Source organism: Myotis myotis, unplaced genomic scaffold, assembly GCF_014108235.1.
Source record: "Myotis myotis isolate mMyoMyo1 unplaced genomic scaffold, mMyoMyo1.p scaffold_m19_p_13, whole genome shotgun sequence".
NCBI classification, from domain to species: Eukaryota; Metazoa; Chordata; class Mammalia; order Chiroptera; family Vespertilionidae; genus Myotis; species Myotis myotis.
This window is the reverse complement of record NW_023416317.1, coordinates 14,194,905-14,207,592: the sequence shown is the minus strand read 5'-3', so window position 1 is coordinate 14,207,592 and position 12,688 is coordinate 14,194,905. Positions and strand designations below refer to the sequence as shown.

The 12,688-nt window shown below is 37.2% G+C and overlaps 1 protein-coding gene across 1 annotated transcript in view; it reads right to left on the bottom strand.

Annotated features, from left to right (window-relative positions):
* The window catches only part of DNAH12 (dynein axonemal heavy chain 12), a 233,864-nt gene that overhangs the window by 26,250 nt on the left and 194,926 nt on the right, over positions 1–12,688 (bottom strand). The window contains exons 57-60 of the mRNA XM_036331828.1: positions 11,943–12,135; positions 8,625–8,817; positions 5,384–5,556; positions 4,082–4,222 (exon numbers count right to left, since the gene is read on the bottom strand). Coding sequence (XP_036187721.1) covers positions 4,082–4,222; positions 5,384–5,556; positions 8,625–8,817; positions 11,943–12,135 — 700 coding nt within the window. The remainder of the gene's footprint in view (positions 1–4,081; positions 4,223–5,383; positions 5,557–8,624; positions 8,818–11,942; positions 12,136–12,688) is intronic.

Here is a 12,688-nt window from a genome sequence, read left to right as displayed (position 1 = left end):
GTATAGGACTGAGATCCCTTAAAAAAGGGAGACAAAAAAGGTGATTCTTAGGATTTCCTCAGCATCTGCCTGGATACACATTCCAGACCACAATGCAGAGAGCAGATGAAGCTCTGAGCTCGGCAGTATTGCTGAGCTGAAGAGATCTCTATCAGGGTTAAGAAAGGCTGAGGTGACTGGAATATGTGGGCAAAATACCAGAGAGGAGGCAGATACATGGGAAAGAAGCTCAGGAAACCTGCCTACGTTTACTAAATTCTGAGTTGTGTGTGAGTAGGTAAAACTCCAGGAGGCCTGGCAACGAATTTCTGGGAAGCTGTAGACTGAACAGCACCAGAGCTCACACAGAACTAGAAATGAGTTTTTGCCAACTCGAGTTGAATCTTTATTCAAACCAGAGGAATTCAGTTCAACATCAGAGGGATCACACCTTAGTAGTGAAGCTAACATAGCCTTAGAATAAAACTGCCTTCAGAAAGCTAAAAACAAGCCTTGAAAAGATAAAGCTAATCCAGTAGTAATTTAATTGACTGAAAAAGTAAAGTCTAATGCTCTTTAAAGGAATACAAAAACTCAACATTGATCAATGTAAAATTCACAACATCCATAAGCAGGAGAAAAACGAGTCAATATGTACATAGAAGAGATAGTGATGATACAAGAAGCAGACAAAAATGTTAAAAGAGCTATTATAAATATATTGAAGGAGATAAAATAAAACATAAAGATAATGAGGAGAGCAATACAGTAAACCTCAAACCTCAATTTAATGGATTGGAGATTCAACGGACAAAATTTCCAGTCTGTATGTCATATGTGAAAATTAACACCCTGTTATTTTAAAATGCTTTTAACCAAAATTTGCTTATAATCAACAGGTTATTTTTTGTGATTAATTCACTGTTATTCTTAACAAATTTTAGTGAATAGGCCATATATTGGAAAAAAACATTGTAGTACTTTTGTCAACATAAATAAATATTACATATCTATAATATAGTCTATATATTTAAATCCAAGAGTCACCGCTCACAAACGTCCGGGAATGATTAGCATGTGATCACACTCATGGTGTGACTTTCTGTAGCAGTTTCTTTCTTCCTTTTTTTTTTTTTTTATCCTTAAAAAGGATATTTTCCCATTATTTTTAGAGAGAGTGGAAGGGAGGGGGAGAGAGAGAGAGAGAGAAATATTGATCGATGTGAGAGACACACATTGATAGGTTGCCTCCTATATGTGGCCCTGGCGCTGGAGATGGAGCCTGCAACCAAGGTACATGCCCTTGACTGGAATCGAACCCAAGACCCTTCAGTCTGCAGGCCAAGGCTCTATCCACTGAACCAAACCAGCTAGTGCTTGCGGCAGTTTTAACGCTTGCTAGCAGATGTTTCAAAGTGCACTAAACCACATAGTTTTTTTTTTTTTTTAATATTTTTATTGATTTCAGAGAGGAAGGGAGAGGGAGAGAGAGACAGAAACATCAACAATGAGAGAGACTCATTGATAAGTTGCCTCCTGCATGCCCCCTCTGGGGATGGAGCCCGCAACCCAGGCATGTGTCCTGATCTGGAATTGAGCCGTGACCTCCTGGTTCACAGGTCGACACTCAACCACTGACACTCAATCACTAAGCCACTGCGGCCAGGCCATATATATTTACTTTTAATTACACAAACGTGCCTGCATAAGTAAAAACAGGTAAACTAATTTGTCAATTTTTTAACATACACATTCAAAAAATCTACTTTATTATATAATGGACTTTTGGTTTTAATGGACCCCCCCTCGCCCAAATTAGTCCATTATATTGAGGTTTACTGTATAGAAAATAACCAAACACTGTTAGGCACATTCTCTACCTTTTCCTTGCACTCCATTATGCCCTGCTTGTGATTCTCGCCATCTCAGTTGTTTTCTTATTAGTCTCATTTCAGGTTTTGCAAGCCATGACAATGGCTTTCAGTTTCCAGTAAATTGCCTCACCTAGTTTCTAGTGGACCACCCACAGTTGGCCCCTTCCTGCACCTCCCACCTCTCATAAAGATCCCACTCTCCCTACTCTTACACCAACATTCAGGTCTCACCCTGCTGTGAGAGAATGTAGTAACACTAGAGGCCTGGTGCATCAAATTTGTGCATGGGTAGGGTCCCTAGGCCTGACCGGTGATCAGGGCTGATCTGCGGGGTGACTGTTGGGGTGACCGGGGGTAAGGGGGTCCCCACTGACACCTGCCTTGGCTGGCCTGGGGCCTGAGGGCTGGGGGCAGCTCCTGTGTTGAGTGTCTGCCCCTGCTGGTCAGTGCACGCCATAGTGACTGGTCGTTTCACCGGTCATTCCACTGTTCAGTTGATTTGCATATTAGGCTTTTATTATATAGGATTTCTTAAACTCTCACAACATCGCCTGCCCTGGCTCCTGTTGGCACAGACCTAATAAATGCAATTTCTAGCCATAAAAAATACAAAATCTAAAAAATTTAACTGATTCCCTTTCCCCCAGATGTACAGAACTTGAGAGGATTCATTACTAGTAGACCTACACTATAAGAATGTTAAAGTTTCAGGTAAATGGAATTTTGGATATACAAAGCTCCAGATATGGTAAATATATGGGAACCATAAATGGCTTTTTTTCTTTTTAAGTATCCTTAAAAGATAATAGATTATTTAAAGCACAAAATAACAATGTATTGTGAGATTTATAACACATGTACAAGTAAAATATATGACATTACATATATAGTTTTACCTGAGATAGACAGTGAAAAGTTAAAAAGTGCACTATAATCCTAAAGAAATCACTGAAAGAATAAAACAAAACTATAGCTAGCAAATCAACAAAGAAGATAAAATCAAATAATAAAAAATATGCAATTAAAAGAAAAGCAGAAAATGAGGAAATGTGGAACAAAGAACAGATGAGCAAAACAGAAAACAAATTGTAAGATGATAGATTTAAACATAACTCTATTATCTCATTGAATGAAAATGGTCTAAGCAATTTCCCTAAAGTTAGTAATTATCATATGGGATAAAACAAGCAAGACCTAACTACGTGCTGTCTACAGAAACACAGTTTAAGTATAAAGGTACAAATAGCTTAAACATATAGCCCAGTCGGTGTGGCTCAGTGGTTGAGCATGGACCCATGAACTATGAGGTCACAGTTTGATTCCTAAGCGAGGCACATGCCAGGGTTGTGGAATTGATCCCCACTAGGGGGCTTGCAGGAGGCAGCCAATCAATAATTCTTTCTCATCATTTGATGTTTCTATCTCTCCCTCTCCCTTCCTCTCTGAACTCAATAAAAAAATATTTTTTAAAAAGTATGCAAAATATATATACCATGCTATCAGTATTCAAAATAAAGCTGGAGAGGCTATACTAAAAGTATATTTCAGAGCAAAGGGCATTACCAGGGATTTTTTTTTTTAAAGGCCAAGTCAATTCATTAAGAGGATATGACAATCCTAAATATCCAATAATAGGATCAAAACACATAGCACTATTGACAGAACCATAAGGAAAAATCTCTGTAGAAATTCCAAACCTTTCTCAATAACTGCTTAAACAGGTAGACAGAAAATCAATAAGGATATAGAAGATATATAGACCAGCTTGACCTATTTGCCTTTTTAGAAATTCCATCTCAGAACAGTAAAATACACATGCTTTGCAAGAGTACATAAACATTCAAAAAGAGACCACCTTCTGGGCCATACAATGTCTCATTGATAAAATTTCTAGAATAGGAAAAACTATGGAGACAGAAAGCAGATTAGTGGTGAGGGCTTGGTGCGTGGCAGGAACCGGGTTGAGGTGGGAAATAGGGGGATAAAAAGGGGGACACCTGTAATACTCTCAACAATAAGGATTTTTTAAAAAGAATTTATTGAACTGTACATGAATATTTTATAAATGTTCTGTGTGATCTAAAATTTAAAAAATCAAATAAACATAAAACACTAATACTATTATAGAGAAATATACAGGTAAAATCATGAATTAAGCACAGCAGTCATCTTTAGATATTAGGTATTCCAAGCAGGCGTTTAAAACAAAGAAAAAGCAAGTAACTTACAGAAGGAGATTTGCACATAATAAAAAGGAAAACAACAGCTTGTCCTTCTCAAATAGTGATCGGCATATATTACAATATAAGTTGTATGTGAAGTGGTCATTTAAATATCGGAGGCGCTTTTCCAAGATTTTTGATCTGTTACTAAAAGGTTTTAAAAAAGAAAAATATGTTTAGTCAAACAAAACTAAGATAAAAGTAAGTAAAATATGAATTAACATGCAAGTTGTTTTTATTTTACCAAAGTACCCACTGTTAAAAATATACTACACACACACACACACACACACACACACACACACACACACACGTAAAACTGATGAAATCTGAATAAGCTCTCTGGATTGTATCAATAAATTTCCTGGCTGTGATATCTATAATAATAAAAGTGTAATATGCTAATTAGACTGGACAACCTTCTGGGCAAAGCCGGGGCTGCCAGGGAAGCCTGGGTCCCGAGTGCCAGAGGGAAGCCAGTGCTGGCAGCCAGGGGAAGGAAGGCCTACTCTTGCACGAATTTTGTGCATTGGGCCTCTAGTTGTACTATAGTTATGCAAGATGTTACAATTGGAGAAACAAGGTGAAGGGTATAGGGACCTTCCTGTACAATTTTTGTGTGTGTACAACTTCTTGTAAATCTTTATACAAAAAATAGGGTATAAGTCTATGAAATATGGTTTAACCATCTCTCTATTTTCAAAATTTTAAATTTCATATTGTACTCTAAATGACTGGAAACAATCAGTTAATTAAAACACACACCTACTGAATCCTTAAAAATTTATTTTTTAAAATTTATTTCAGAGAGGAAGGGAGAGAGAGAAACACCAATGTTGGGAGAGAATCATTGATTGGCTGCCTCCTGCATGCCCTCCACCACAGGGGATGGAGTCCGCAACCTGAGCATGTGCCCTGACTAGGAGTTAAACCGAATTGAATCGTGACCTCCTGGTTCATAGGTCCATGCTCAACTGCTGAGCCATGCCGGCCAGGCCCTACTGAATCTTTATTAGTGTGAGGATCTATGCTGGGGATGGAACTGTATGAGACAAAGGATTATAGCCGGGCCATATATTTAAAAGAGAGAAAAACAAGACTAAAGCTAATCCCTTTATGTCTAAATCTTGTGTAAATGTGAAACAAGACTAAAAATAGAAAAGCTTGCTTTTTCTTCCTTTCATTCACTTTCCCATATTTTTAAATGTTCCACATGAATATTACATATTACACAAGTAATAAAAAAGAAATGGAAAGGATGGTGAAAATCCAACCTAGAGAGTATGAATGAAGCTAGAGAAAGTTTACCTGTCATGAATAGAGTTGATATAAAGGTTCACGAACCAGCTAAGAGAGTACTGGTACATAGGATCAATGTTAGCCAGGTCTGCAATGCTAAAGAATAATACTGATGAATGTTTAGCAATAGGTCTATATCCTTCTCGAGACTCTGCTATTTTGAGTTCTGTTTTTTCTGCAATCTAGAAGAGGAAAATCAAAATAAAAATGTGTTTTAATTATATTTCTCATGTGATTAAGTTTATAGTTTTAAAAATAGCCACTTAACTCAATGACAAAATTATAGAAGCATAGTTTACAAGAAAGGGTTTTATTATGCTAAAAGCTAGAAAGGAAAAAAAGGGAAGGGAAGGGAAGGGAAGGGCAAAAAGAGAAAGAAAGGAAAGAAAGAACTATGGAGGGAGGGGAGAAGACCAGAGGTTTATAGATTAAAATTGTGATAACTCACCAACCATTTCTTATTTGAGAAATACCACAGCTGTAAATCTTTGCTTATTTTTTTGCCTGAATCTTACATATGTCTACTACAGTCATTCACCCTCTTTAAGTAGGTCAGAGATAGAGAAGGAGAGGGAGAAAGAGAGATAGAGAGAAAGTGTGGATGTTTAAGGTGCCAACACGTACGTGTACCAGAACCCAGCACAAAGTTTAGGGGCAGAGTAGGTATTCAGAAATATTTGTTGGCTGATGGTTTTATACATTAAGAATACTTTTTTGTCAACTAGCTTCTGATATGTTTACCTTTTCTAGACTAATAGGGGTGTAGATATTCAACTCCAAAAGAGAAAAATTACTCCAAGATAACAGCTCTTCAATTGACAACTCAATCTGATAGGTTAATATTCTACAGGAAAAATGTGTAGAACATTTTTACAACCCACTTTCCCTCTTTGGAAATACTAGCCACAGACTCTGTTCAGTAAGTATGCCTATGTAGTCATGTTTATATTGAACTAGAGGCCTTGTACACAACATTCATACATTTGGGGGGGTCCCTCAGCCCAGCCTGCACCCTCTCGCAGTCTGGGACCCCTCACCAGACATCCCCCAGGGGTCCTTAGCTGCTGCGGAGGTGGGAGAGGCTCCCATCACCACCACTGTGCTCATCAGCCATGAGCCCAGCTTCTGGCTGAGCGATGCTCCCCCTCTGGGAGCGCACTGACCACCAGGAGGCAGCTCCTGCATTGAGCGTTAGCCCCCTGGTGGTCAGTGTGCATCATAGCGACCGGTTGTTTGGCTGTTAGGTCGATTTGCATATTATAAGTTAAGCAATTTTCTCTCCAAATGTTTCACCCTTTACGAGCCTCAGAAAATGAAGTCAGGTGGTACTGGGCATCAGTGCTAAAAGGTAATGGGACCAAAGTCGTTTTCTATAGGCCAGATAAATGTAGGAGGAAACAGACACAAAAGTTTTACAGAAGAAATTGGTCTTCAAGTGGAATAGAGAGAACAACACAAATTAGAGAGAGGGGAAGAGACAGAGATCATAGAAACTCAATGCTTTCCGTTTATTCCTGAGTCTTGTACATACTTTGTATAATTGGGAAAATAAAATATCCTCTTGCATAATTTTAATTTGAGCTAATTTGAGTGGGTTTCTCTTTGTTGCAAACAAACTTTCCCTAAAATTACATAGTATTAACCACAATTAAAAGTAAGTTTTAAACCTCAATTTTGACTATAAAAAAGTAAAACAAAGTTATCAACAATGGAAATTAATGACATTTTACATAAGAGAGCATAAGCTTAGTATTCCCATTTAAACCTGTTATTTAAAACATATTTTTTCATCCATCATGGGACCCAGCCAGAAAGACATGATTTCTTAAATTTCTTTCTCTTTGTAAGATAAAATTCTGGAACCAATAAATACTTATATCTCTGTCCCTCTTGGAATCTTAATAGGAAATAAACTGATAAATTCTTCTTATCCTTTCTCCCCTTTGAACAAACAGCATAGTGAGGAGACAATAAGTTGGTTCTGCTTTGATGGACAGGGAAAGAAGGGAGACATTATAGAATACCTCAGCCATGGTCCACATGGGGAGCTGCCATAGGATATTACTTTAAGATAGTATTCTTTTGGCTCTTCTAAAATAAAAACAAGCAAAAAAACCCCCACAAAATCTCAAAAACAACAATAAAGAAAAACAGTACATCTGAACTAACAGTCATTACCATCACTGTCACACAAAACTAAACCCATCCCAAGGGAAAGTGTGCCTAAGTCTTTTAATAAGTTTTCTAGATTAGAGGTGCATGGGGTGGGGAACAGCAGAAGGGTACTGAACAATTAGTGCAATTTCTATTTAGGTTTGAAATTTTTTTAAAATTATCCTAATATTAAGATGTGCTTGATTCATTGGGTGGGCCAAGGAGGATCAAAAGTAAATCAATAACGTTAGCCTATAGAAGTCATTCTGTAATATCATTTTCTTGTGTGAACTTGGGCTTCAACTACTATTTTGGGACCTTAGTTTTCTTAACTATCAAATATAGAAAATAACTGACAGCTAAGGCATATCTACCTATAATTCTGTAGGATTCTATTAAAAATATACAATATGAAATTACCATTTGGCTGTCATAGATAAAATTTGTAATAAATACTTTATTCGTTGTAGATCTCTTGTCTTTCTTCCTTCACCTGCCACTCCTAACTCTCATACCTTTCTCCTTGATGAGCAAATGACCAGGCAATGGCAGAAAAGCATCCTTATTACTTCCTAAAACCACTTAATGTCCAATTAGCCAGCAATTACCTCCACACTTCAACCAGGAACAGAGGCAAGCCAAATTCTCAGTTTTTAGGTGACAGTCAGTTACATTTGAATGAAACAGACTAGCTTGCCTTACCGATGCAATAATAAAAATATATTATATTTTAACAGCTTTACATGTAATATTCATATATAAAAAACTTTGCTTTTCTCCAATTTAAAAATCTAAAGAATTCAAAAATAAGGCATTCAGTATTTGAAAAAAGTACAGATTTCTAAAATGTGTATATTTTGTCATGAATTTTTAAAACTTTCATTTTAAATTTATTTCTCTGTGTAAGATACTATACAAGTCTGACCAGGATTTGAATAATTCAACACTAAGAAATACTTTGTGAGTTAAAAATTAGTTTCTGTTTTTGTATTTTTATGAATTCTTTTCCTTTCCCAGTAAGCCTAGTATAGCATTTTCTTAAGGCACACGGAGAAAATTGTTAAGAATCAAAAGATTTCTAGGATTCTTTTTTCACCTGCTGTTTCTTTGTTATCTCATTGGACATCATTTTAGCAGAGTCTAAGACTTTAATTGCACTTTCATCTTCTAGAATGTTCCCTTCTGAAGATGATAATGTTTCCAAAATTCTCTTCTCTATATCTTTTAGCTGTTTCTTATTAGCTGCAGACTGAAGAATAAGAGCATTTCTTTCCTCTTCTAATTCTGGTCTAAAAGATAAAAACATGTAGTCTAAATTTGTAGTATTTTATCTAAATTCATATTTAAACATTAGACATCACAATATTATAGACACTTAAATAATTTTGTAGACATGTAACACAAACTAAGGTGATTAATCTCTTAATCCTAACCTAAAATTACTTCCATTCAAATAATAATTTGAGAAATTCAAGCAAAAAAGCAATAACATGTACTGTGGTGAGTCTAAGAATATAATAAGTTTACCCATATGGTGTAGCCAGTTATGTGAGAATAAGAACTGGAGAAGACCTAATGAACAAAATAAACTGATGAACAAAAAAAACCCAGAGACATTGAAGCATGCAACAGGCTGACATATTTCAGAGGGAAGGGGGGAGGGGGTATGAAGATATTAACCACTGAACTTATATGCATATATGCATAGCACATGGGCAGACAATAGTGCGGGGAAGGCCTAGGGAGGGGACAGGAGCTGGGTGAAGAAAGTCAGTGGGGGAGTGGGGGGAAAAGGGGGACATCTGTAATACTTTCAATAATAAAGATAAATTTTTAAAAAAGAACTGGAGATGAAACTTCTTATTTATTCCTTGGCACCATCATATTCCATCTAATTTTCATTGTTTCTTCTAAAATAGCAGATATAAAAAGGACCACTTATTGTACAACTGGCTCTGGGGTGGGGGCAGGGGCAGGCTGGAGGGGACTAATGGGGGAGAAAGAGGGACATATGTAATACTTTCAACAATAAAGATTAAAAAAGCGAGAGAGAAAATCAGAAGAGTAACCTGAAAAAAATTCTCTCTTTGTCTTTAACTTTTGGCTTTTTAATTATGATGTGTTTTGGTGTGAGTCTCTTTTGGTTCCTCTTGTTTGGGACTCTCTGTGCTTTCTGGACTTGTAAGTCTATTTCTTTCACCAGGTAGGGGAAGTTTTCTGTTATTATTTCTTCAAATAGGTTTTCAATATCTTGTTCTTTCTTCTCCTTCTAGCACCCCCATTGTGTGAATGTTGGTGTGCTTGAAGTTGTCCCAGAGACTCCTTACACTATCTTCATATTTTTGGATTCTTTGTTCTTTTTGCTCTTCTGATTGAGTGTATTTTGCTTCCTCATATTCCAAATCATTGATTTGATTCTCAGAATTTTCTACTCTACTGTTGAATCTCTGTAAATTATTCTTTATTTCAATTAGTGTATGCTTAATTTCTGACTGGCCCTTTTTCATGTCTGACATTCTCACTAAGAACCTTGAAAGTCTCACTAAGTCCCTTGAAGCTCTCATTAAGATCCTTGATCATCCTTATAAACATTGTTTTGAACTCTGTAGCTAGTAATTTGTTTGCTTCCATTTCATTTAGTACTTTTTCTGGAGATTTCTTCTGTTCTTTTGTTTGTGACATGTTTCTTTGTCTCTGCATTTTGGCTGCTTCCCTGTGTTTGTTTCTATGTATTAGGTAGAGCTGCTATGTCTCCAGGACTTGGTAGAGTAGCCTTGTGAAATAGGTGTCCTATAGGGCCCAGTGGCTCAGCCGCCCCAGTCACCAGGGATGGGCCCTTTAGATGCATCCCTGTGTGGCCAGTGTGTACAGTCTTGTTGTAGTTGAGCTTTGACTGCTGTTGGAGTCACTGGGAGGAATTGACCTCCAGGCCGATTGGCTATGAGGACCAGTTATGTCGGTTCTTTGGCCTCTGATTGATATGTATGGAGCATGCTGATGTCAGATGCTGCTTGTTTGAGAGATTTTATGAAGGTCTGAAGCCTGGGCCAGGACAAGCCATTCATATGGAAAAGCTGCTGCCTACAGCTTGGGTGGGGCTGCAAATTGGATGGGGAAGGGTCTCAGGGTGGAGTGGACAGTGTGAGCCAGGCTGATGGAAACTCAGATATGGCTGCCAGTTAGCTCTGCAACAGTGGAGGTCTCAGCATAGGAACTATGACCCCTCAGAGCACCTCTGTCTGGGAGAAAGCCACCCCTGAGTTCTTGCTCCAATGCCAGACAATTCAATTCCTACCTGTATGTCCCTGGATCCCCCCAAGCTGCTGCCCCAGCACTGGACCTCAGAGGGAACAAGTTCATGTAAGTTTGTGCACCAGTCCTTTAAGAGGAACTGCCTGGGTCTCCAGCAGCCTCTCTGTCACTCAGCCATAAACACCACTGGTTTTTACAGCCCAAAGTTACAGGGACTTCTATTCCCAGCTCTGGCTCCTTGGGCTGAGGGGTCTGGTGGGGGCTAGGATCCTTGCTCCTCTGGAAGGCCTCCACAGCCAAGATATCCCTCCCAATTAAAACAACGCCTCATGTGGGTGTAGGACCAGGCTGTTCTGCTCCTCCACCCTTCCTACCAATGTTCTTCCTACTTCTCTATTTGTAGGACTTCCATTCAGCCATATTTCAAGTGGTTCTGAATGATGGTTGTTCTGTATTTAGTTGTAATCTTGATGTGGTTGTGGGAGGTGGCAAGCAGGCATTTAACTACACAGCCATCTTGGTTCTCCCCCCAGGAAGCAATTATTTACCATTAGCCCCTCCACATATATTTTTCTCATTTAAATAATAACATATGCTATTAATAAAAATACATCAATTATGAAGAAAATAGTAATAATTACCCATAATCTTAGCATTTGAGGGATGATCACAGTTAATATTCTGGTGTAATCTTTACCAATCTTTTTTGCATTCATCATTAACTTTTGTTTTTACAAAATATTTCCCAAACTGTATATAGTTTAGTATCCTATTTTTTTTGTTCTTATCCTAAGTATCTTCTTATTAATATCCTGTATATGTATTTGAACACATTTCTGATTTCATCCATAGAATTCTTAGGGTGAAATTTTTTGGCTCAAACAATCAGAAGTCAGAAATTATGGCATGTCACTTGAATCTTACTACCCATATTAAGAGCCCAATATAACATGGTTGATTTATAACTTGCTTGTTATAGAATGGATTATATAATTATTATATAAAGGATTATATAATTATATAAAGGATTATATAATTATTTAATTTATAATAACAAGATATAAAATTTGACAAGGTTTTGAAATAATCACATAATAAAAGTATTAATGGCCTACAAATATTTCTCTCTAGGCAATCGGGAAGCAACTAAGAAAATACATACCTCTCCTTTGCGACAACAATACCTAATAACTGATCTTCAAGTCCTTCTGGAGTTATCATGAAATTGAGCAAAGACAGTTTTGTAGCTAGCTCTGGCATATAGTGTGGATTTCTCAGTTTTGTGGTGATATAAAACTTGAAATCAAAGGAATACTCAATAATGACTTCACCAAGCCTGATACAATCAATGCCACCTGTATTTCAGAAAACAAATGAATAGTCAGTAAGCTAAAGTTGCATAACTCCTCCCCCTGTGTTAAGACCTTTCCCAGGTTACTAGTAATTTACAGGAGAATACAGATGTGACAAAAGTCACAGACACGAGGCAAGTAAACAGTTATACTGCAGGACTATTCATTCTTGGGTAGTATAAGACATTTTCTCTGGTCATGAAGCCTTCTAAATGAAGATTCCTCTTGATGTTACTTCCTCTCTCAATTTTCAGAATCCAGAGTACTTACTGACTATTATACAATGGAACCTCTATTGATTTTCAATCATGATTCCAAAGTTATTTGTATATGACTAAAGCTCTTAAAAGTACTAGAGTTTGGCAGAGATAAATTTTTTATAAGCAGAAAAAATATGAGGTGGGCAATGTGTACTCACATGGTCCACATTAACCATTACTATTTCTAATAATGGACTTTGTGTGGTCCACCATCACACAATAAAGGAATTTCAGGCTACCTTAAACTTTTTTATGTTCTCTACTGAACAACCGTGCAGATAACAGTGATTAAAGCA